Source organism: Adiantum capillus-veneris, chromosome 25, assembly GCF_014529385.1.
Source record: "Adiantum capillus-veneris isolate H3 chromosome 25, ASM1452938v2, whole genome shotgun sequence".
Classification (NCBI taxonomy): domain Eukaryota; kingdom Viridiplantae; phylum Streptophyta; class Polypodiopsida; order Polypodiales; family Pteridaceae; genus Adiantum; species Adiantum capillus-veneris.
In genome coordinates, this window is record NC_140955.1 from 30,163,323 (window position 1) to 30,188,624 (window position 25,302).

General features: G+C 45.1%; 1 protein-coding gene across 2 annotated transcripts in view; it reads left to right on the forward strand.

Moving 5' to 3' along the window:
• Positions 1-25,302, forward strand: part of LOC147424648 (C2 domain-containing protein / GRAM domain-containing protein) — a 191,197-nt gene that overhangs the window by 30,497 nt on the left and 135,398 nt on the right. For both annotated transcript variants that reach the window (XR_015186499.1, XM_086500762.1), the window contains exon 3: positions 5,809-5,906. Coding sequence is in view for 1 of the 2 variants with exons in the window: in XM_086500762.1 (XP_086356888.1) it covers positions 5,809-5,906 (98 nt within the window). In the remaining variant the exon portion in view is untranslated. The remainder of the gene's footprint in view (positions 1-5,808; positions 5,907-25,302) is intronic.

Genomic DNA, 25,302 nt, shown 5'->3' on the forward strand with positions numbered 1-25,302 from the left:
TTAAAAAAGCGAAATATTTTAACGTGTTTTCCGGGAAGAGTAGACGCTTTCCCGCGAGGAATCTATGTCTACATTGCATTTGTGCATGCGGTTACATCCAGGGACGGCTTGGAAGTGCTGTAAAAGCATTGTTTTTAACTTGTAAGGTTTTATTGAGTTTCTAAGCAGATTCAGACCATTTTTAAAATACGCCGCCCACTTAATAACTGGGTAGCCACCTGGAAAATTAAGCAGCAAAAACCAGCGAGCGCTTTCTCTCTCCTTCTTTCTGGCAGCGATCTCTACGTGGGTAGCCAGCACTCAGCTATTCCTGCCGTGGCCAGGGAGCTATAAAAGCATCACACGCCCTCTCTCAAAGGAGGAGTTACCAGCGCCAGCAAGAGGAGACTCTGCTGCAAGAAGACGCAAGAGATCACGATACTACGAAGGACGAAGGTCGCTTTTCCCGCGCAAAGAGCGACAGGTATCAATTGTGGATTTGCCATACAAATTGTTGTCCCGTGTTTGTGTGTGTTTGTAGGTCTTCATCGTGAAGGAGAAGCGGGAAGGCCTTGGCCTACGCTTGGGAATTTGGGAATGGGATTCGGAAATTGTCTGCAGAGCCTCGACTCCGAGTAGAGACGAAAAAGCATTGAGAGCTCGTGTCTCGGATCTCCCTCACGGGAAGGATTGACCATCGAGTCTGAGAAGAATGGAGGGGTTTTCTCCGTTCTTGTGCTTGTAAAAAGATTCTCCCTAATAAAGATTCTCTTTAAGGGGGGGGACCAACCCATCTTTTGGTCCCAAATACTGTGTCGAATTACTCCCTTAACTCTATTCAGTTGGAAGTTATTCATTTTCAGCTTGTTGATTATCGTGTGCGCTCCCGTTTGTGACATTTCGACAACCCATCGAGCCTTTTCTCGGCCACTCCCTCGCTGCATCGAGTGCTCCCGTCGCTGTCCATCATTTGCTCCATCATCAACTGTGTTTTCAGCCTTGCCGAGTGCGCCAAATCTGCTGCAGCAGATTTGTGTTTTTGCAGCCAGCTATCAGCCCTTCATTCCTCTCACATCGGGAGCGCAATTCAGCCCTGAATCTACCCCTTGGTGGCCATTTGCAACCCCACATCAAGACGGATCCAGAGGTGCATCAAATTAGCCCCGGAGGTGCTTCATTTTGAAGAGTTACCGCGGCGACATTCCCCATTCGAGTTAGTAGAGTTTGCATTTGAGGTATTGCATGTGTGTGTATTCCATTTACGTAACGGAAAGCAAATGCCACATTGGCAATGGTGTGGAAGGCCCTTGAGAGGGTTGGTTGGGACCCCATTTGGTGTTGTTCTCTTTCTCTCTCTCTCTCTCTCTCTCTCTCTCTCTCTCTCTCTCTCTCTCTCTAAAGGAGCCATCATTCGTGCTAAGTAGCACACATTCAAGTTAGGAAAGAAGTAAAGATTTGCGGACTTGTAAAGTCTAGGTCTTGTCTACCATTTCAATTCCATTGCACCTAACATTGATATGAGAGCTTTGAAAATTTTGCACTAATCCGCTAATCCCAAAAAAGGTGTTTTTCTCTCTTGTGTTGGAGGTTGTGTTTTGCAGTGTTTTGGGACACTCCTCCCACTCTTGGAACAGTAGTCCTGCCATTGCGCGTAGGGCGTGCGCCTTGAGCGTCAAAAAATAGAAACCACGTCTGAACCGGGTGATGCATGCGGGGTGCGGCGACAAGGGGGTAGATAGCTGTCCCAAAGATAAGTGTGTGTGACCTTCCTTGAGCACGAGGACGGAAATCCTTGTATGGTCAAGACTCGTAGTGGTATGGAGACCTCATCTAGAAGGCTAGCAAACTCTTTCTTTGGATCCTCCAAGGAATCCTCCCCCTACCCCACCAGATCTTCCACCCACCCCTCCATCCTTGCCGCCCAATCCCATGGATTCCATGATGTAGATGATGATGCGGCAAGATGAGGCACGACGACAAGAGCGTGTGGAAGCGGCAGAGTGAGAGGAACTTCGATTGCTGGCCAAAGCCGACTTATTTTTGAGTTGTTGTATTGAGGTGAATTATAGAAATGAGTCTTTGTGCTGTCTTGCCTTAGTTGCGAAGTTTCTTAAATTTGAGTGGTTGCTCAAAGTTTCATTGGAGTAAGCTTCTCTCATCTGCCAACTTTTGTCAGTAAGGTATTTTTCATAGTTACAGGGGACGGGGGGGACGGGCCCTAGGGCCGGGGGACGGCCGTAATAGGGCTGGGAACGGAAGGGGAAGCAGTGGGACGGCCGGATTTCGGGCCGGACGGGCGGGTCGCAGGGGGACGGGCCGGGGACGGATTGGGAACGACCGGGGCCGGCCGGGAACGGCAGCAGTCAGGCGGCTGAAAGTTACTGCTTATGACCGTTTTAAACGGCTCTGTGCAGCCCAGCTGCCACATTTTGGGGGGCCTTGGCCCTTGGGAGGCTATAAAAGGCAATTGGCAATTTTCCTCAAGCTCAAGCTTTCCTCTCTACTCAATCCTCTCTACTCATAGTCTCATTCCAATTGGCAATTTTCCTCAAGCTCAAGCTTTCCTCTCTACTCAATGCTCATTGCTCAAGCCTCATAGCCTCACTGAGTCATTGCTCAAGGCTCAAGCATGACCATTGACTACTCTACACTCTAGTATCTACCCTTGAAAGTTGAGTCTCCACTCTCAAGTCTCTCCCTCTTCTACCCACTTTGAAGTTTGAAGCTCTCCTCTCCCTCTTCTACCCACTTTGAAGCTCTCCTCTACTCTCTCTCCACACAAGCTGTCCTCTAACTCCTCTAACTTCTAAGCTCTACTCTCTCGAGTCTCTCCACCATCATGTCATCTCAAGCCAACTCCACTTCTCAAGCCGGTTCTTCTCGAAGGAGGCCCGCCGTGCAAATGTGGTCGTGGTGGGATGAAGTCGACTTTAGCACGCGTGGCAAAGGTGGCGGTGCAAGACCATGGACATGCAAGCTATGCCCATACAAGAGAACGGGTGGTTCAAACAAAGTGCGAGCCCATCTTCTTCATGAACCCGGTCACGAGGTGAAGTTTTGCCCTCATGTAGCTCCCGAGAAGAGGTTGGATCTTCTTGAGAAGCTCACGGTGTATGAGGTTGCGGAAGCGGCCAAGAGGGGCTGTTTTGTTGCCGTTGATCCCTCCACCACGGCGACACCGCGAGAGCAAAGGGAAGCCAACCTTGACGACATCTCTCGAAGCTTCAAGAGCCATGCATCTACACCGTCCTCTTCCGTTCCGCATCGCCAAAGCACTCTCAACGAAAATTGGAATCCTAAATTGAAGGAAGAGGTGGATAGGTCGGTTGCTTGATTCTTCTTCCACGACCACATTGCCTTCCATGCTTCGCGGTGAGTTTCCCTTGGCATATGCACATTGCAATCTTCCATTTTGTATTCATAATGGGTTATAACTTCTTGACTCTCGACTCTCCATACTAACACAACATGCTCTATTTTGTGTGGATAGGTCTCCATACTTTCGAACCATGGTCACGAAAATAGTGGAATATGGCTCCTCTTATGTGCCACCTTCATCGGAGAGGCTTCGCACCACCCTCCTTGACAAAGAGAAGCTTGCCGTAGAGCAAGCGGCCCAAGCAACAAAGGATTTGTGGGAGACCAATGGCGTCTCTTTCCTTGTAGATGGATGGAGCGAGACCCGCAAGCGCTCCATCCACTGGGTGGTGGCCTACTCTTGGGGGGAGATGTACTTTGTGGAGTCACATGATGCATCCGATAGTGGCAAGGCCGCCGAGATGCTTGCTGCGGAGTGGACAAGCACCATAGAGATCACCGGCCCGGAGAATGTCCTTTGTATGGTTGCAGATGGAGAGGCGTCAAATAGGGCAGCCAGAGCTATCATTGAGGGCATGTATCCCAGCATCCATGTCACATTTTGCATGGCGCATTGCCTCAATAACCTCCTCAAGGACATAGGGAACTTGTCATGGATTTCACCCACCATTGGTGACGCCTCTCGAATTGTCTCCTTTATGCTCAACCATCAAAAAGTGCGCCATGAATTCTCAAAGAGGAGCCACTTGTCCTTGCTCAAATATTCAAAGACAAGATTTGCATTCAATTGGCTTATGCTAGGCCGCTTGTCTACATGTGGCGGAGCCTTAAGGGGCCTCTTTCTCAGTGATGAGTTCCAGGCCATGCTGGAGTCTACATCAGCAATAGGATTGAAATGCCGAGAATGGGCGACGACGCCGCTTGGTGGGAGGAGGTGAAGACTCTTGACGCCATGGTCAAGCCTATTCTACACCTACTTCGAGTGGTGGATGGCTTGCAGCCATGTATTGGCAAAGTCTACGAAGCCATGGATCGGATGATAGAGGCACTTGAGAAGCTTGTGCCTTGACCCTGTTCAGTATGCGGAGATTCATGGCTTGTGTGAGTCGAGGTGGAATGGATACTACTCTCCACTTCATGCGGCAGCTTATGTGCTTGACCCTGAGTTTCAAGGAAGGCGTCAAGAGACCGACAAAGAGGTGAGCAAAGGATGGCGGCTTGCATTGGAGCGCCTTGAGCCTAGCAGTGACATTAGGCGCAAGATTAGAGACGAGCTACTCAAATACAGGCAAAAGAAGGGCTCCTATGGATGTGTAGATGCACAGCTTGATCGCAACAAGATTGGCTCGGTTTTGTGGTGGGAGGACTATGGAGGAGATGGTCCACATTTGCAGCGCTTGGCTGTTCGTGTCCTTAACTAAGCATGTACCACTAGTTGCTTGGAGCAACTATGGAGTGTGTACAGCCACATTGCCTCTAAGAAGAGGAATCGCCTTGGGGTTCAGAGGGCCAATGATTTGGTGTTTGTGAGCACTGACTTGCGCATGCTTGCCAAGAGCGTCACACACAAGGCAGATCCTTTCACTGAGTGGGAGATGGCACAAGAGAATCCATCTATGGCCGATACTCTTTTGGAGGAGCTAGAGGCCGACTTCGAGCCTCAATGGGAGCCTCCCGAGCCCTCATACGTCGCTGACGACCTCGACTACGACGACGATATGGAGATTCAGCAGGCGAGTACTTCTTGAGTTTGATGATCATTGATCACTCGACTCTCGAGTCTAGACTCTTGAGTTTACGACTCTACCTACTACATACTACATACTACATAGCCCTTTGTACTTTTTGTTATCCTTGAGGCCTCAGGCTTGTCCTAAGTCCTTTAGGCTTTTTGACTCTTGAGCCCTTGTGGCATGCACTTCTCATTTTGTATCCATCGATCATCGATGTTTTATTAGCACATTTCAACCTATATGACTCGTGTTCTTTGGTCTATTTAGTGTAAATTTATGGTCAAAGTGATGCTCTATGTGTGTGGCATGTGTGTAGGTCAAAAAATGCCAAAAAAACTCTCTTTTTTTTTTTGCCGTTCTGACCCCCGTCCCCGTTTCCTGACTTTTGCCGTCCCGTCCCCGTTCCCGACCCCGACCCGCCGTCCCATGTAACCTTGGTATTTTTAGGTAACTTTTGTTTTGTTTTGTGTTATCCTCTTTTTTTGTTTTAAAAATTCAATGATTTTGAATCAGAGTCTCTTCGCAATCCTTTCTCTTATGTCTTTATTTGTGATTTATGCAAGTGTTTTTAGCCCCTCTTTCCTTCAGAAGCTTATAGGTTTTTGTTTATGTTATGAAGGTATAAATAGAACTTTAAATGCTGTTTTTACACAATGTTGTGAACAACCTTTCACAGTTTTGTGTGTGCTGTTGGTGGTGCTTTAGGACTTGGATGTGTTGTCCATGAGTAAATACTATCATGCTTTTCAACTGAACCAAATCATGTTTCTTTTGGCAGCTAGAGCTTCTTGCAGCCAAAAACTTAATAGGTGCTAATTTGAATGGCACATCTGATCCTTATGCTATCATGACATGTGGCTCCCAAAAACGATTCAGGTATATTTTAAATCAACAGTGATACTTTAAAGTACAAATGGGATGTACCAAGGGTAAAGATTACCTTGCATTCAATTACCATTACTTTAGTATTGAATGTACCATCCAATGTAGTTAAATGTATTTTTAAATAGTATAAATTATGATATCAACATGTATAGCATTTAGTGGACTGAATGCGAGTAAGTGTCAGTCTTACGAGTAGGTGTTAGTTTTGTGTGATCTTTGAATATTGTACGATATAATTCTTGGTGAACAGAAACTTTAGAAGGATGTAATAGGTTACCTATGGTGATAACTTTGTGTTAATTCAACACCAATCTTGGCTCCTCTCTCTCTCTCTCTCTCTCTCTGGTTTTGCAAAAAGTAGGGGCTTCTGCTTGCATTACATAAAATTCTTCTCTACGGCAATATACAAGAAATGTGGGAAAAACCCTATAAAGTATACAATGGCATCCTAGGGATAGAACATACATACAACCACAGGATATATCAGTGATAAGATACAGTTCACTGGCTGCATGAAGTCTACACAGATCTGCCAAAAGCTCTATTCACCTTTGGTAGTGTAGCAAAACCGTGTCATCAAGTGTGTGCTATTAAAACCATCTTGTAGCAGCTTATAGAAACCATGGGACCAAGAAGCCCCTATGTTGTGCCTCGACAATCATTTGCATCCACCTTATCAAGTCTCCTATGTGATAGGATGCAAAACTCCTACAGAGCTATACTAAAAACCGGCCTGTATACAGTAGAGGGTGGTACTAATTCAATCACCTGCTAATTTCACACAGAGGATTGAGAAGAAGAGAGAACATAGTTGCCCCTAACAATTAGAATGTCACTGCGTACTGACACCTTGTAGGCCCCAAAGACTGGCGCTCCTTTCGGTATTTCTTTATTCAGTTGAAAAAAAATGATCCGAATACGTAGACCAAACTCTCACCAAGTTATTCAAACCTGTCAAGGGTTGAAATTGCAGGTTTTTGACCCAATTTTGGTAGCATAACGATGCCTAAATCTTTGTAGGTCAAAAGTACAAGTCTAGGACGGATTCCCTTGCATTTTAAAAGCTTTCCAGTGAGCTATAAGTAAATTTTGGTGCGCTGTAATTTCCTGTTTTGGTCACTGACAGGTGCCTAAACTCCTGTGTATAACCTGTCAAAGGTGCAGTGGAAAAGGGTGAATCGGATGATGATCTTGTCTGCAACCGCAAGCAAACCTCCTCTCCGTACTGGGCAGCCAATAGGTCTTGGATCTATCCCGATGGTGTGCACACGTCTAGAAGAGGAAGCGCTAGCAAGAGAGGGGGATTGCAAATGAAAAACGCTAGGGAGAGAGAGATCAATGGTGGAGAGAGAAAACGCCAGAGAGAGAGTGTTGCCGCACACACCGAAACGCTAGAGAAAGTGTAGCCTAAAACGTTGGATCTCTGCAATGCACAACATGCAAAAAGCTTGAACTTAGTAGAACTCTCATGGCTCTGCTTTGCATCTTCTGCCGGTAGACTGCCAGAGTGAGAGTCCATGGGTCATATTTAAAGGCCAGTCGCCTCTAAAAGCAATTTACATGAAAAGCACTAAGTTTTAAAAAGCATTTGGTCTCAAAAGCACTAGCGCCAAAAGCTATAGCACGTTTCATAGAAATCCGTACACCTGCCACGTTAGCAGTGCAAATCGTGGAAGTTCGTACAATCTGCCACATCATCAACTAGCGTGAATTTCGGGATCGTTCGTACAGGTGCCACGTCAACACTTTTTACGCAAGGCCTTTTTGTGAGAGTAGATTTTGCTTAATTTTATTATGGGTCCGAGCGGACAGGAACCCCATAAGTTGATTCAGACTTCTTTGTTGCTTCTTCTCATAGGGTTTAGGCCCCTCGGTCGGGATTTGGAGATGGTAATAAACAACTGAACAACTTTAAGCACTTAAATAACAAATGCACTGAAAAAGATATGCGACACACGAGATGGGGAGTGGCAGAGTTCCACCCCAAGAGAGCACTGGCCCCAAACCGTGGTGCCTCTTGTGGTATTTCTTTATATTGCTTGAACTCAACACCACTCCCATGGCTCTACTCTGCAGCTCCCGCTGGTAGACAGCCAGAGTGAGAGCCCATGTGTTATGTCCCTAGCCATCAAGATAGGTGCGTGCAGTATATGCGACCAGTGTGAACATGGCCCTTTAGTTATGGAGTCCTATAAAGAGGACTTTAGCCTCATTTGTGAGATATCTTGTGTGATCACCACACTTGAGTCTTGGACTCTTGGCCCTTAGCAGCTCTGCCCGCACACCCGTATTGGTGTGGGTTTGGTGGCATGGGACACCGGCCCTTGTGGCAGAGGCTAGCCCATTTGGTTGCACGCTCCCGCTCCCAGGCTGAGGAAAGAGCCCGTATTGGCTTTGTTGCTAGGAGGTGAGTCTGATGTCCGCTCACTACGTGTGTCTAGGTGTGAGTTTGGCTTGTGTCATGTCATGTATGCTTGATGGATCTTGAAGGGACTAACATTGGTATCAGAGCCTCCTTCTTGCTCGTATGCACGACATGGCGACTTGCACAAAACCAGTAGAGCTCATGGGGCCGTGATGGCCTAGCTTGACAGGCTCTCCTAGCTCTTGTATGGGGTGGTATGGGACGCTTCTAGGGAGAGGAGGGCAAGGGGGACACATGTTAGCCGATGGTGGGAATCTTGTGAGTTGTTTTTCACGGTTTATCGTGTGTGGAATGTTGATGGCTAGTGGTAGTCACATGGATGCTTGGTGTGTCTATTAGGCCTCTCCGAAAGCTGTGCCTGCTTGGGGGTGTCCTCGGGAGCTGCCACTCCGTAGACATGGCAGCACCCTTCGTAGGCATGTTACAATGAGAACATCTTTTTTACGTTTTATTTTGGAGTATGTTTTATTTTTCAGTTATGGAAAAGTCGGGTAAACTGTTTTGGCCTTGCACTTGGTTGCGGTTTGTCCAAGGGGTCGTTGGGGTAGCCAACGCACACGGCCCAAAAGCGTTTTGCATAGGTGATGCAAAGAGGCAATGTTGCAGTCCGGTAGGATTGCGTAGAGCAGCATCACTGCGCAAGATAGGTGGAAATGGTGGTGCTGACGCAAGACATGCGAAGGTGGTGGCGTCGGCGGTGCTCGCGGACCAAGTCACGCAGGCGCGCAGGTCGGCAAGCAAAGCACATGCGGTGGCGCTGAGGCGGTGGCACCCCTGAACCGTGATGGCTCCGTGAGTTGTGCAGGTGGTCAATGAGGGCGGTTGCAGAGGTTGACATCACGTAGTTGGTTAGTTGAGGCAATCCCTCATTATTTATGACACTAAGGGGTTATTTTTACCCTTCTCCACTTGAGTGGCTGCCCATTTTAGAACCTAATTGCCCAATTTATAAAAGCTATGCCCACTCTTATTTAAGAGGTATGAAAACCCCTTGAAGGCCATAACTTACCTCTACCGCAGTCACACCTCCCGGCTCTCGCTATACTCCCAACGCGGTTAACTCCTCCCGCTCTTCTATTTAAACTACATTGCTAAGTGCGAGCGCAACACCCCTTTCGCCGGTAGCACTCTCTTACCTGCGCAACTCTTTGTCACAAACTGCTGATGTGTCCAGCCAACCACTGAAGAACGGAACCAACTTGCAGATCCCGACCGAGAAGCATAACCCTAGAAGCAACAGAAGAAGTTTCACCAACTTGCAAAGTTTGGCCGAGTGGCCTATTCTTAAAGAAGAGTTCCCACCAACTTATGGGACCTCGTCCGATGAAGCCCAAGGGACCTAAAGCCCTTAAAATAAAACGGGACCACACACACACACACACACTCAATCTCTTGCGAAAAAGGTGATGACGTGGCAGTTGTACGGACGCCCGTGACTTTCGTTGACGACGTAGCAGACTGTATGGACTTCTATGAATTGCGTTGGCAGGTGTTGACGTGGTAGTTGTATGGAATCCACTGTTTTGCACTGGTAGCTTTTGGGGAAGATTTTTTTGGACCAGATGCTTTTGAGTTCGAAGCTTTTCATAGGCCAAGGGCCTTTAAATATGTGCCATGGGCTCAGTCTATGTCACGCTCTCGCGTGGAGGTGCAGAGTCTGAAGTACTGGCGTTGTATTGAGTTCAAGCAATATAAAGAAATGCTGAAAGGGGCGCCAGACTTTGGGGCCAATACCTCTGGCCGTGGAACTACGTCAGGCCGTGTTGACTCAAGTGAAATTTTATTAAGTTTGTGTTTTTAAGCGATTCTCTCGTGTGTTGTGCCAGATTCCCAACTTGGGGTGTCCAAGTCTGTTACGGTGGTATCAGAGCTTCAGACGTGTGCTTTGCTCAAGGCATACCGGTCCTACCAAAGAGCAGTCAGAGCAAGTTGGGCGCTTCCAAAGTTTACACGAAATTGTTTTATTAAAGAATCTTCATTTTCCGACCCCGTACTTATCAGCCACTCCCACCCCTGCTTCATCACGGATCGGGCATACTCCCGTCTTCATCGCTGTGTCTTACAGGGCATAAGCCATAAGGAACCCAAGACATGGCGTTCATAGATTCAGCAGAATACTTGCAGTTTCTCCTGGACGATGTCACAAACTGATGAGGTGTCAAAGCCCTGAAGAAGGGAGCCAACTTGCAGATGTGGGCTGAGGGGCCTAAACCCTAGGCAGAGCAGCAGGATAAAGCAGGGCTCACACACACACACACACACACACACACAAAAGAACTTGTGAAGCAGGTTGATGATGTGGCAGATTTGCAAAAATCACGTTGGTTGATGACGTGGTAGAACTGTACGGATTTCCGCTTTTCACGTTGGCGATGCTGACGTGGCAGGACTGTACGGATTTTAGTAAATTGCGCTGGCAGCTTTTTGGCTTTGCTCTCGAGACAGAAGCTTTTGAGTTTGAAGGCTTTTTACTGTAAATTGCTTTTGGGGCCTAGGGCTTCACCTCGGCCTACTTAGTATGAACTTCAAGAGATGGAATGTTGACAACAAGTTAATGAGTGCCCAAAGCAGATGATTAAATTTGCGAAAGATCCTCAATTTGCAAAATTTTGTCTCAGCAATCCATCACTGAAGTGCACACTCAGTGGCAGAAAGCCACCCTACCACCAATCAAACCGGCACTCAAGAAACCTCCTTCGAAGATGTTTACAGAACAAGAACTTCAAGAGGTGGTTCAGACTCGGATCAATCAACTTTTGAATGCGAAAAATCAATCCAAAAAGCAGTTGAAAAAGCGCAAGAAGGGGATTGACTACTTTGGTTATTTGGGCCGTCTAACCTTCTTTTGCATCCGCAAGAAAGCAGAAGAAGCGTGTACGCTTTGAAGGACTACCAAGTTCTTCTTCTTCCTCTTCTTCTGACAGTTCTTCTAGATCTTCTGACTCGGGCGAGGAGGACAAAAAGGGCAAAAAGCGAAGCAAAAGCAAAGCTTCGGAAAGGGCAGGAAAAAGGCAAAGAAACCTAGATTCCGCCCAGTTTCTGATAGCTCTACAGAGGAGTCATCCTCTGACAGTTCTTCTAGCTCTTCTGACTCGAGCGAGGAGGACAAAAGGGCAAAAAGCGAAGCAAAAAGCAAAGCTTCAGAAAGGGATAGGAAAAGACAAAGAAACCTAGATTTTGCCCGATAGCTCTACAGAGTAGTCATCCTTTGACAGTTCGGACTCCGTTGACCATATGCTTCATGCAAAGAAGAAGCACTTCTACAGAGCCAACCAATATGACTTCCTCGAAGACGAGACCAAGAAAGCAAAAGAATGCAAAGAAGGTGGACAATTGATAAAATTTGAATCCTTTTCTGGATCTTGAGATGCCCCGAGGGCTTTGGCCTTCATCCAGCAGCTTAACATAGCCTTCGCTGGAGGGCATTACTGAGAGCACTCCAAGATTAGGAGGGCTTCATCTTTTCTCAAAGGAAATGCCTGAACATGGTGGTTTACTCTTCTTCTGAGGAAAGAAGCTCCAGTCAAGTGGTTGAAATTCAAAAGGCTCTAACCCAGGAGTACAAACGGGATTTACGAACCGCTTGGAACCATCTTCGGATGACCAAGGGAGATTCTCTGGACGCTTATTGCGAGAGGTTTTGGGACTCTTTTCTACCAACCTCTTCATTTAAGGTCACTTTTAAGGAATAGATTGAGCGGTTTTGCTGCGGACTCCCATAGAGATCCGAGACTACTGTCTGGAACAAAAGTCAAAATTCTATCCAAGAATTAATGGGTCATGCGAAACAGGGTTTTTCGATACATTCAAGAAATTTGACTTACCTCACTGATGAAATCTTGACTCAGAGAACCAGACAGACCTCTAACAATGAAAGTAGAAAGAGAGAGTGACCAAGAAAAGAAGGATAAGGATGCACGACCCCGAATGACACTTCGAGAAAGAGCTAACTATATCAAAGAGGGGAAGTGTTTTGGTTGTGGGGGACATGGACATATCTCCGCAAAGTGCCCCAGAAAGGCACATTACGAACAGTCTGAAGATAGGCCAACGAGTTCTAGAGTAGTAGAGGAACGTGGCAAAAAAGGCAAGATGAAAGGAGGACTGATACCAGATTGCATGGGTACTGACCCAAGCCTGATTGATGAAAGTACAGAACTTTGCCGAGCTTGGGGCAAAGTGAAAGATCAAGAAGCTCTAATTTTCTTCGATGGAGGGGCCATGGCCAACTTCATTTCACTTGAATTGGCGGCGTGGCTGGAGATTACACCTGACAGGATTGGACCACTAGCAGAGGCAGTTCTAGCTGCACTTGGACGGGACTTAGCCATTACACTTGTCATTGGCAAACTTCGGTTGCATTTTCAGGGTATTTAGGGCACGAGGACTTCTACATCATGCCTTTGGAAGGCTGTGACGTCCTCCTAGGAGTCCCTTGGTACCATAAGAACAACGCCGTGGTCGACTATCGAGCAAAGAAAGCAACCTTGACGAATGAAAAGGGTCGAAAAATTGTACTTGATGTAAAACTGAAGGGCGAGTCCCTATTGTATCTGCTTTGGCCATTTCCAAATTAATGAAATCTAGTCTCTTTGTTTACTCGATCTACTTGAAAGAGTTAAATGATGAACACAGAACGAACATGTCTTAACTTGATAAAGTACGCCAAGATTTTCTCCACACACATGCTGATCGTTTCTCTGAGGGCCTGCCAGGCAAGTTAGCCTCATCTTGTCTTGAGGATCACACTATCGATCTGATTCTTGGAAGCACACCACTGAACCGGCCACCTTACTCTGTTAGCCGAGCCCAGAATGAAGAGATCATGAACCAAGTGAAAAACCTTTTGGAAAGGGTCTTATTCAGCCCAGTACTTCACCCTACTGCCTTGCGGTGTTGTTGGTATTAAAGAAAGACGGATCTTGGACAATGTGCATTGATTATAGAGCTCTCAATTAAATCACTATCAAAAACGGATTTCCGACTCCAAGGATCGATGATATTCTTGACCGACTTCAGGGATCCTCTTGTTTCTGATTTGAAAAGCGGATATCATCAGATCCGAATGGCTCCGGGAGATGTCTACAAGCCAGCCTTTCGGACAAGTTTCGGTTTTGTACGAATTTTTGGTGATGCCTTTTGGCCTTACCAATGCTCTAGCGCTTTCAACCGAATGATGGATAGGATTTTTCGAGAGTATCGATCTTTTGTCGGCACTTTCTTTGATGACATCATAGTCTTCTCCAAGGATGAGGCATAACATCGACACCATCTGCTATAGGTCTTTCAGTCATTGGGAGATGACAAATTAATAATCAATGCCAAAAAGAGTGAATTTTTCTTGCCAGAGATAACACTTTTTGGGACACATCGTCTCAACGGCGGGAGTACAGATGGACCCGGCCAAGATTGAGACTATACTTGATTGGTTAGATTTGAAGAATGCATGAAGTTAAAAGCTCCTTGGCTTGTGTTCTTATTAGTGGCGGTTCAGTCGAAAGCTTATAGAGGTAGCTTTCCCTTTCCACATATTCACACAGAAAGGAGTCCCTTTCTCGTGGGGACTGACAGAGGTGACTGCCTTTCAGATACTTAAAGAAAAACTGACAACTGAACCAGTGTTGACTTTGCCGGACTTGCAAAAGTCATTTGAAGTATATTGTGATGCTTGTTGTCGTAGTCTGGGAGTAGTCTTAATGCAAGAAGGCCATGTGATTGCAAAGTCCATAGTTTTCAAGGCCAGAATTGACAGCACAGATTTATGAGAAAGAGCTTTTGGCAGTGATCCATGCTCTTACTCAATGGCGACATTACCTACTCGGAGCTGATTTCACTGTCTTTACTGATCATCACAGCTTGCGCTACTTCTTGTCACAGAAGCAGCTTTCGAAAAAGTAGATGCAGTGGGCTACATGTTGTCACAGTTTCACTTCCAGATTATCCATGTTCAGAGACAGAAAAACTTGGTGGGAGATGCATTGTCTCGGAAGTCCCTGGTCTTGGCTATTTTCGCGATTTATCGTAGAAGCTTGGAGGACATGGTTGATTAGTATGCCACAAATCCAAATTTTTTTGATACATTCACTCGAATATAGAATGGGGAGGTAGTAGCGGGATATTCCATACGGGATGGCTACTTGATGAAGAAAACGATGTTGTGCGTCACACGACCGTTGAGGGAAAAGGTTCCGACTGAGTGCCATTGTCCACCTTTTACGGGTCAGTGCGGCATCGACACCACCTTGAAAGATGTGGAGTGTTACTTCTTTTGGCCAAGACTCAAGAAAGATGTGGACGACTTTGTACGCAGTTGTTTAGTATGCCAGAAGGTCAAGTTTGACAGGCATAAGACACATGGATTGTTACAGCCTTTATCCATTCCCATCCGCCCCTGGGAAAGTATTGCTATGGATTTCATTTTTGATCTCTCGAAGACACAGAATGGGCATGATGGCATTTGGACTGTCATCAACAGATTTAGCAAGCAAGCTCACTTCACTCCAATGAAGAAGACAGTCAAGCCAGATCATTTAGCGAGATTGTTCATTGCACAAATTTTCAGACCACATGGCATGCCTGAGACAATAGTCTCCGACAGAGATCCCCGATTCACGAGTTTGTTTTGGAGGGCTATTTGGGAGAACATTGGCACACGGTTGCAGTTCTCGTCATCATTCCACCCGCAGACAGGTCGGCAATTTGAGATTGCAAATTCAGTTGTTCTGGATTTATTGAAGTCTTACATTTCTGATCAGAACATCAATGGGAATTTTTTTGCCCTTGGTTGAATTTGCCTACAATAACACGATCCACTCTTCGACAGGGAAGGCGCCATTTGAGATCATTGAAGGTGCTCCGAAGGTTCCACCCTTCCTTAGCACTACAGATAAGATTTTTGAAGCCAACCAGTACACAAGGGACTTGAACATTGCTTTTGCCAAGGTCCGGGAGGCTTTAGCGAATCTTAAGAACGACATAAAAAGGCAGCAAATCGACATCGACGAGATTTGAAATTAAAGGAAGACGATTGGGTGCTCTTACGTTTTGAGAAGGCACGCCTAAGAAAGAAAAAGGGAAAGGAGCGGCTTTTTCCAAAGCTTAGCATGAGGTATTATGGCCCTTTCCAGATAAAAGAAAAGATAAATGATGTCTCCTTTAGACTCAAGCTGCCCAATATTTGGAAGATTCACAATGCATTTCATGTGAGTCTATTGAAGCCTTTCAAAGGCGACGTGCCCGATGATGGGGAGCTAGATGAGCAACTTGAAGTGGAGGAAAGGTAGAAGATACTCGTTCCAGAACAGATTTTGGCACACAAGGACAGAAATATAAAAAGCAAAGCGATTAGGCGATTCTTGGTTAAGTTCAAGAACTATCCTGCATTGGATGGAAGTGGATGGAGGAGGAGGACCTAGCAGATACCTCGAAACTTTACCTTGAAGCATTCGGTTTAGCATAGTCTACTCCGATAGAACCCCGAATTCAGCGAGGGTGAATCTAGTGCAGCGGGATTGCACAAGAGGGGAGTCACTCCGCTCCTTTGTCAAGGGATTATCCCGATTTTGAATAGAGTCACTGATGTCCCCTTTTGGTTTCAAGGATACTAATGGGCTGAGTAGTATTCTGCTTAATGACTTTATGACAAGAGTTCCTGAAAATGAATATAATTGATTTATACTTGACTTGTTTGAGTGCAGGAAGTGAAAGGTGAAATGACTGCAACATTTTGGTCTCATAAATCTCTATAGACATGATTGCAATAAGGATTATTTAATCGGGCATCCGTGAGGTCCGGAATGGATCTAGATGCGATTACTAAATACGTTGCCGATGGTCATGGTTTGAGATTTGGAATGAATTTTTCTGTGATGTATCATGTGATGTCAAGTGATATAGTGTGATGTGACTGTCATTTTATACAAGTGCTAGATGTGGTGTGTTTAGTGCGTTGGTACTAACAATCAATGTCTACTAAGACAGTTTATGGCCCTTGTCTGTTTTGCAAGCGTAATCGAGGGCGATTACAGTTCTTTCAAGAAGGGGGTATGTCACAAACTGGTGACGTGGCAGACCCCCGAACACACACACGGCTGACTATACGGAATCCCGAGAAATGCGTCGACAGGCTGAAGACCTCTCTTCAAGTACAAGGTCTCTCTCCTCTACCATAATGATATGCTCTATGTTGCTTTCTCCCACAACAATCCACAGTGCACTCTTTGAAGAAAAAGGGACTATCCTGTTGATGGAACCATATAACCGGCATGTATATAGTAGATTGTGGTACTAATTCAATTACTTGTTTCACATAGAGGATTTGTGACAACCACTAATCTTAGTGGTTGGTTTCTTTCCCCTTGATTTTTATTTGATTTTTGGGACTCTCTTTTTGAAGTCACAAATGGTCGGACATTGTATGGCCAATGTGAAACGGCGGACGGCCGAGAGTTTTACCCGCAATAGTGAAGGTTAGGTCGCCACGAGTTGGCTAGGTCACCAATCGGCACTGAAATCCAAGTAGTAAAAGGGTGGCTAGGCTCAGTTCAAAGTCATTTAGGCCCCACACAACACTCTATAAGTTGGTGAGTACTAGGAATTTAACTTAAAAGGGCAAACCGGACTCATGGCGGTTTCAATTGCATTTGCTAGACACATCAGCAAGAGGGGGCGGGGCGCCCAAAATCGAGCAAGAGAAGAGAAGGGGCTGATTTGACTCATTTTCAAGTGCTATTGTGTGTGTGAGTAGTGGGTGTAGGCGATCACAACTTTAATGGAAAGCTTGCCTTCTCCTCTGTCTCATGTAACACAATGATTCCGCTTTCATGCACATCTCTCCCCTAATGAATACAGAATCGTGATGCCTGGCTCAAGGGCTATTCACCTGTATGTACAGTTCTGTGGGTTTATGCGCGATTGCCGAGGCAAGAGCCTCTTGTACAGGTACTCGATTAGCTAACTGCTAATCCCCCGTAGGTATAGGTTGATTCGGAGAGATTTCTCGCGAGAAATCTCGTCCAAATCAAAGGGCAAGTAGTCCTACACAAGGGCTTGCTAGGATGCAACTGTCACGCGAAACGGAGCCCAAAACAGAGAATTAAAGCTTGCTGTGTATTTTTGCAGGTTTAGGGTTTTAGCCGTTTTTGTTGCCTAACAATTCCGGGAGCTTCCGGGAAGCTAGGAAATTGTCGTACAGGTGGTCCGGTGCACTTTAGAGGCTGAAAACAGAGAATTCAGCCCTGTTTTTTCCCGCCAGGTTTGGGAAAGTGCTCTAATGGGCTTGGAAAGTCACGTATTTCCTGGGGATTTTTTCTTCAAAGCCTTCTACTGTCGTTATGTTGCCGAAATTGGGCTAGAGTAGACCATTTTCAGCCCAATAAAAGTGGGACAGCACGTAGGAGTTTATAGGTTTTCTCCAAAGTTTGATTGGAATAAAGAAGTACTACCGAAAGGGGCGCCAAACTTTGAGGCCAATATAGTGTCACTGTCTACTTGGGGGCACTTTAGTTGCCAAGTCATCGTTTGTTTGAAGTTGTTAATTTTTGTCTCAAGTTTATTCGTGAAGTTCTCTGTGTTGTAAAGTTAATCAAAGTAAAGATCGGGTGAAAGCCAAAGATACTGCCCTTTAGTGAGTCTACATGCCGGCTTCAGGATTGCGAAGAAGAGAGAACATAGATGCATCCAACAACTAGAATGTGACTGCACACACGAAGACCGACACCCTGTAGGCTCCCCAGATTGGCGCCCCTTTTGGTATTTCTTTATTCAATTGAAAATAAATTATCCAGCACTTAGACCAAACCCTCGCCAAGCTGTTCAAACCTGTCAAGGGCTGAAATAGCAGGTTTTTGACACAGTTTCGGCAACTTAACGACGCCAAAATTTGTGTAGGTCAAAAATACAATCCTAGAAGCATTTTAGAAGCTTTTTGGTGAGCTGTAAGTAAATTTCAGCGTTCTGTAATTTCCTGTTTTGTAGTCACTGATAGGTGCCCAAACTCCTGTGTAACCACCCCAAGGCTTCTCGGAAGCTGCCTAGGTGTTGTTTTGCAGTTTAGGTGCGAAACCCTAAACCTGCAAATAAACGCATCAAGCTGAAACTCTATTTTTTGGATTGTTTTTAGCAAAGGAGACACGTCTATGAATGTTTCAGGAGCTCCCGCACGCAGTGGGACACTTCCCTTTTGATTTGGACGAGTTTCCATGCGAGAAAACTCTCCTGATTTGCAATTTGTCGCGATAAAATCGTGCGTTTCTGTGGGGACTAGCAATTAGCTAATTCAGTTCCTGTTTTGAAGGCTCTTGCCTTGGCAAACACGCATTAACCCCACAAGACTGTACATAGTTATCTGAGGAGCCCAACTAGTGGGGCATTACCATATGCGTAAGGGGGGGGAAAGATGCACGAGAGCGGAATAGTGGAATCATCACGCTACATGAGACAAAGGAAAAGGTAAGCTTTACATTAAAGCTGTGAGCGCCCCCAAGCTAGGCCTTTGCTTCTGGAGTGTGTGCTGACTAGCAGGTTGATCTCCTACTGACATGTGTTCACTATGCCCCATATGGTTCAATTTCCTAACCCTCCTAACTTATAAAGTTGTCAGTGGCCCTAATTCCATTTAGGCGTAGACATGCCTCCGTAGTCTATCATATTTCAGTGCTAATTCGCTCGACTAGTCACCGACTGACGGACCTAGATTCTCGATGTGAGAAACCCGTTTGGTTGCAGTAGCTGTTTCACATTGGTCATGCAATGTCCACTTGCACCTTTTAAAGGGTTCCGGGGAAAACAAGCAAAAATAAAATAAATGAAAATATCTAATACATATTTAGAGAAGTCAACAAGAAGAGTACACCTCTTGGTGACCCATACTGTAAGAGTAATGGGAGGAATTTGGTTAGGAAATCTCTCTCTGTGACACATGGGAGATCACTAGACTTATATGATAGGATCTGTTATAGTTGGGTACCTAGAGGACATGGATATAGTCTATACAGGAGCTGGGCATGAAGATAGCTACATATGGAGAGCATTTTCTCTAGCTCACAGAGGATGGGTTCTTATCTAGGTGTGCCGACATGGACACTCACTTGTCCCACGGATTACAGAAGGCTATTGGACAGATTTGGACATCATCATGAGAACGAGCTGATATCGAGGCATTTTAGTTGAGGCAAGGTTTTTCAATTGTGTTAGAGAGAGCTAGAGATAGGGCTTCACTATAAATGCTAGTGTACAACATACTATGAGATAAGTGGCTGCCTTATCTGCCTCTTTAGAGAGGGTTTTGGGCCTCTATCTAGAGTTATGAGATACCATGCTCAGAGATGTCTTTTTTCTATCTATTGGAGATTCTTGATATGAGAGAGAGAGAGAGGCTCACACACCGGGAGACACACGCAGAGATAGATTACAATGTTCTTTCATCCAGAGATTCAGCAAAGACAAGACCAGCCAGAGAGGAGGGATACAAGGCACATCACTAGTAGAGGTATACTGAGTGATCGAGCCTCGACGGAGGAGGTTGCAACAGAGGATTAGATCTATATTGGTGAGACATGGGAGACGCCTTCTGCAGACTCTCACCATGGAGGACATTGACACGATCATGCAGCGACCGATGCGAGCCATCTTTAGATTCTGTGTCACAAAATGATGATGTGGCATGACCACCCGCGGACATGACAACTGTACGGACAGATGATGACATGGCGCAATTGTACGGCCGCACACAATTAGCACTGACAGCCTGCTGACGCGGCAGCCCGAAAATCGCGTTGACAACTTGCTGACATGGCAGCCTGTACGGAATTCCGAAAATTGCACTGATGCTTTTTTTTGGTAGTTTGTGGAGCCAGTTGCTTTTGAGACTCAACTGCTTTTGGGGCTCTGCTTTTGGCATCCCTTGTAAACTTATAAGAGCCCTTGGGGCCTTACTTTGCAGAGCGTCTGGATGTAGAGTCTGAAAGCAGAGGTCCCTCGGGAGTTGTACTTTGCAATGATTACTGAAAAAGAAATACCGAAAGGGGCGCCAGACTTTGGGGCCAATACCTCCTGGCACGGAACTACGTCGGGCCTCTCTCTCTCTCTCTCTCTCTCTCTCTCTCTCTTTATCTCTACAAAAATTTCAGTGATTAGGAAGTGTTTGTTCGTGTGTTGCTATCGATTTCAGCTTGGAGTGTCCAAGCTTGTTACAGTGGTATCAGAGCTCAGAAAGATTCTTCTTCCATGGAGTATTAGCCACTCCCACCCTTCGTACATTGCGCATCGGGCGCGCTGCCGTCTTCATCACTGTCTTTTAGGACATATAGCCATAAAGAATCCCAGATTACACATGCGTTCTCGTGGAGAATCTGACAGAGATAACACCTCTCTTTGGGAAGGCAAAGAAAAGTTGAAAATCCGGCGCGAGACTGAAGAAAAGAATGAAGATTTGGGCAAATTTATTCGGCAGAAAAGTTTGCCAGGACGGAGTACAAACGTCAACTGCAGATTGGCATATGTGTGAACAGATTGATTAAGTACTCTAGGGACCCGAGATTGGCAAAACACGTGAAGAATTACCTGATTGATAAGATTTACTCGAGAAGGCGTGAGGCCATTGATTCTCCTCTCAGGTCAGGAGGAAAGTTGGAAGGACAGACGAGTACAGACAAGCGAGATTGTACTTGACGGAAAAATTGAAAGGCGAGTCCGTCCCACTTGATGAAATCTAGTTCCTGTTTACTCGATGACGATTGAAGGTCGAATATATTTGACTTCGCAAAAAAACGACAAGATTTTCTTCAAACTTAGGTTGAGTGTTTCTCTGAGGGCGTACCAGGCGAGTTACCTCCTTCACGTCCTGAAGATAACATGATTGATTTTTGCGTAGTACACCATCGAACCGGCCACTATACAGAGTTAGCAGAGGCCAAAATAAAGTAACAATGAACCATAATAGATTTCCACATTCGAGGATTGATTTTATACTTGACGAACTTCAAGGTTTCACTTGCCGAATTGATCTGGAGAGTGATTATTATCAGATCCGAATCGCTCCTCAAACAACATTCAGGACGACTTTTTGGATTTTCATAGAGTATCGATTTTTCACGTCAACTTGGATATTAGATGAATATGTAAGAGATGCTATCACGACTTGGCATCGCTTGAAAATGAATGAGAAAGATACATTGGATGACTACTGCCAGAGGTTTTGGGATACTTGTTTGCCAGTGTCTTCGTTTCGGAAGATTACTTTGAAAGACCAAATCGAGCGGTTTTGCTGTGGTTTGCTAAAGAGATTCAAGACTATGCTTTAAACCAAAAGTCTAACTGCATTCAGAGACCTATGGGACATGACCAATCAACGATTTGGAATGCATGCTGGCTCATTGACTTATGCGACGGACGGGATAATATCCACCTCAAAAGGGTAATCAACCCAAATGATTTCCTTATATTAAACTGATTATTTAATGTGGGGGAATAAGGGTTAGAATACAGACATGGTGCTTACAGATCTATCTCAACACGGGGCCAATGATAAAGGGGTTTAAATGAGAGATGGTCTGTTAAAGAGCAAGGCTAGCCAATGCAACTTAAAGACCTTAGGGTTAGCTTCATTGAAGACCTCCAAAGGTTAGTGTTAAAAGTCCTTTGACCTTAGGTAAGCTAGGGCTGTGCTTAAGGTGGAAACCCGGCCCAAGTTTGAGGTGCTTGTCGTGCTGGCTGACTAAGGTGCTTGACGTGCTCGCTGACTAAGGTGTTTGAGGTGATTAATGACTAAGGTGCTAAGGTGCTCCATGACTAAGGTGCTTGAGGGGGGTAAGGTGTTCCACAAATTTAACACGATTCCTACTCAAGGGGGGGCGAGCCCTCATTGTAGGGGCTAGATATAGAACACACACCCGCACACAAGGCAAGCTTGGTACAAAGAAAGCAAATAGGAGACTTGTCAAGCTCCTCTTCATGTTGCCCTTATGGTGTGCCTAAAGCCTATTGGTTGGCCTCCCAAGGGGTCCAATGATAATTTAGTTAATTTAATTAATTGTCTATGTATTTATCAAGTCCTCTCTCTCAAAGGGGAAAGGGGGACACTTGTCCCAAGGCTACCCTTGTTGCTTGATATGCATCAAGCATGTGATTGGCCAAGCTTGAGGAGGTCCAATCTTGTGCAAAATAGTGCTAGCTGAGGGGGTTGACCAAAGCAAGAAGGGGGCTAGCTTGGGGGTATACCTAAAAGTCCCTTGCTACTTAAAGTACATGGGAAGATCTTTGCTACCAATGAGTATAGCCATGACCTACAAGAATCTTTTCAAAAATTTAAGGAGGTTGTATCTATCTCTCAACAAAGGCAAAAAGTTGTTGCTGATAAGCACAAAAGGGCCTTAACGTTTAAGAAAATGATTGGGTCTCGCTTAAGTTTCCCAAGGCTCGATTGAGGCAAATGACGGGCAAAAATCCTATGGGCCATCAAAAGTATTATGCTAAACTAGCAAAAAGGTACCATGGTCCTTTTTAAATTTTGAAGCTAATCAATTAGATGGTTTATCAACTCAAGTTACTCAACCATTGGCTCATACACAATGCTTTTTATGTGAGCCTACTTAAGCCCTACAAACCAATTATTGAAGACCCTCCCAAAATCGAAGACCAAGAAGAGGTGCTACAACCTGAAGCTATCCTTCGGCATGAGGACAAGGTACTACGACATGGTAAGATTATCCGACGGTATCTTATTAAGTTAAAAAATTATCCTTTTGAAGATGCTAGATGGATGCAAGGAATACAGCTTAAGGATAGTATGAATTTTGTCAATGCTTACAATGCTATATTAGAGTAAGCAAATGTACAAATTTCTTTTAAATGACGAATGTTTTTGTCTTATAAGAGTAAATCACTTTTATTGTGCACAAATTTGAATAGTATGCATGCTTTCAATCATGTTTGTGATGACGACGTCTCTCAAACACCAAGTAGAATTTGTTACTCTACATTGGGAGAATGAAATGGACTAAAGAGCAGACATGTTTGCGGCAGCTACATCTCCCAAGCACCAAATGGATTGGTTATCCATCTTGGAATGATGTCGTAGGGTAAAAAGGAATCCTCTACCAACTAAGAAATATTGATTAATGACTAAGGCTTTATCTCTTCTACCTCATAGTCGAGGACGACTATGATTTCAAGGGAGAGGTAATGTTATAAAACCTAATATCTAACCAACCCAAATGATTTTCTGATATTAAACTCACCATTTTAATGTGGGAGAATAAACGGGAACAAGTTAGAATCTAGACATGTGCTTATAGATCTATCTCAACACGGGGCCAATGGTAAAGGGGTCCAAATGAGAGATGGTCTGTCAAAGAGCAAGGCTAGCCAGTGGAGCTTAAAGACCTTAGGGTTAGCTTTATTGAAGACCTCCAAAGGTTAGTTTTAAAAGTCCTTTGACCTTAGGTAAGCTAGGGCTGTGCTTGAGGTGGGAACCCGGATCAAGCTTGAGGTGCTTGTCGTGCTTGGTGACTAAGGTGCTTGAGGTGCTTAATGATTAAGGTGCTAAGGTGCTCCATGACTAAGGTGTTTGAAGGGGGTAAGGTGTTCCACCAAGCATAACATGATCCCTACTCAAGGGGGGGGGGGCGGTGAGCCCTCAATGTAGGGGCTAGAGAGAGCACACACACACCCTCACACAAGGCAAGCTTGGTATAAAGGAAGCAAATAGGACACTTGTCAAGCTCCTCTTCATGTTGCCCTCAGTGTGTGCCTAAAGCCTATTGGTTGGCCTTCCAAGGGGTCCAATGACAATTTAGTTAATTTAATTAATTGTCTATGTATTTATCAAGTCCTCTCTCTCAAAGGGGAAAGGGGGACACTTGTCTCAAGGCTACCCTTGTTGCTTGATATGCACTAAGCCTGTGATTGGCCAAGCTTGAGGAGGTCGACCAAAGCAAGAAGGAACACACACACACACACTCTCTCATTGTGTGAAGTGCAAAGTGCAAGAGCTCCATCTCCTTCTCCAAGCTAGTAGAGAAGTTGAGAGCCTACACTAACACTCTTGGCTATGGAATGCAAATCCAACCAAGAGCCATGCTTCAATGCTTAAGCTTTTCATCTTCTCCATCTTCATTACTACGCTATTATGTATGCCAGCAAGAAGAGTGATGATAAGTGAGGAACTATTTCTTTCTCCTATGGATGTTCCTTTTTCCTCTTCCCTACCCTCATTCCCTGCTCGCTCTCTACCTTTGAAGGTGTTTGAGGCCTTGGGACTGAGGTTGGGGATGGTTAATGCTTTTTACAAAGTCTATGTTATGCTCGTATTGCATGAAGCTTTCCATCTTCATTGCATCACCTAGGTCACAAGGAACACAAGGATTGTATTGTACCAAGTCTCTCTTGATGGGAGTATCTATAATACAAAAGCCTATTTGGACGGGGGATTGCTCCACATAAATCTGGTCCTCAATTGTTGTCAAGTTCTCTAAACTATCTCTCTTGCAAAAGTATTGTTCATGCCAAGTTAATTAAGTATTATGGTTAAGTTGCTACCGCTAAATAAGTTCACCCTGTATGTTCTCGAAGTAGCCTAACAAAAATGTTCTCTTTAATTCTTCTAATTCCGCTATTCTCAAAGTTCATAGGCCATTTCTGTGGTGCAAGCAAAGTTGGTGAAGTTAAAAGGTCAAAATAATGAAAGCAATCTGGCCAAAATTGGTCTTGTGACATGAACAGACACCAATGAGCACTTAGGCTGGGCTCTAATAATGGCAAGACATGACCAATCTAAGGTAACTATGTCACATAGGTGGCACAAAGAACCCCCCCAAAAAAAATAAAAAAATAAAAAAAAAGGGGGGGGGGGGGAAGAAGGTTAAATAAGACTCTTTTTCCCACTTTTCATGTTTTTCATTGCTTTGTCTTTGGCAGTGAATTGTTTGTGTCCCCTGTTGTATGGATTAGTGTTTAATGAGGAAA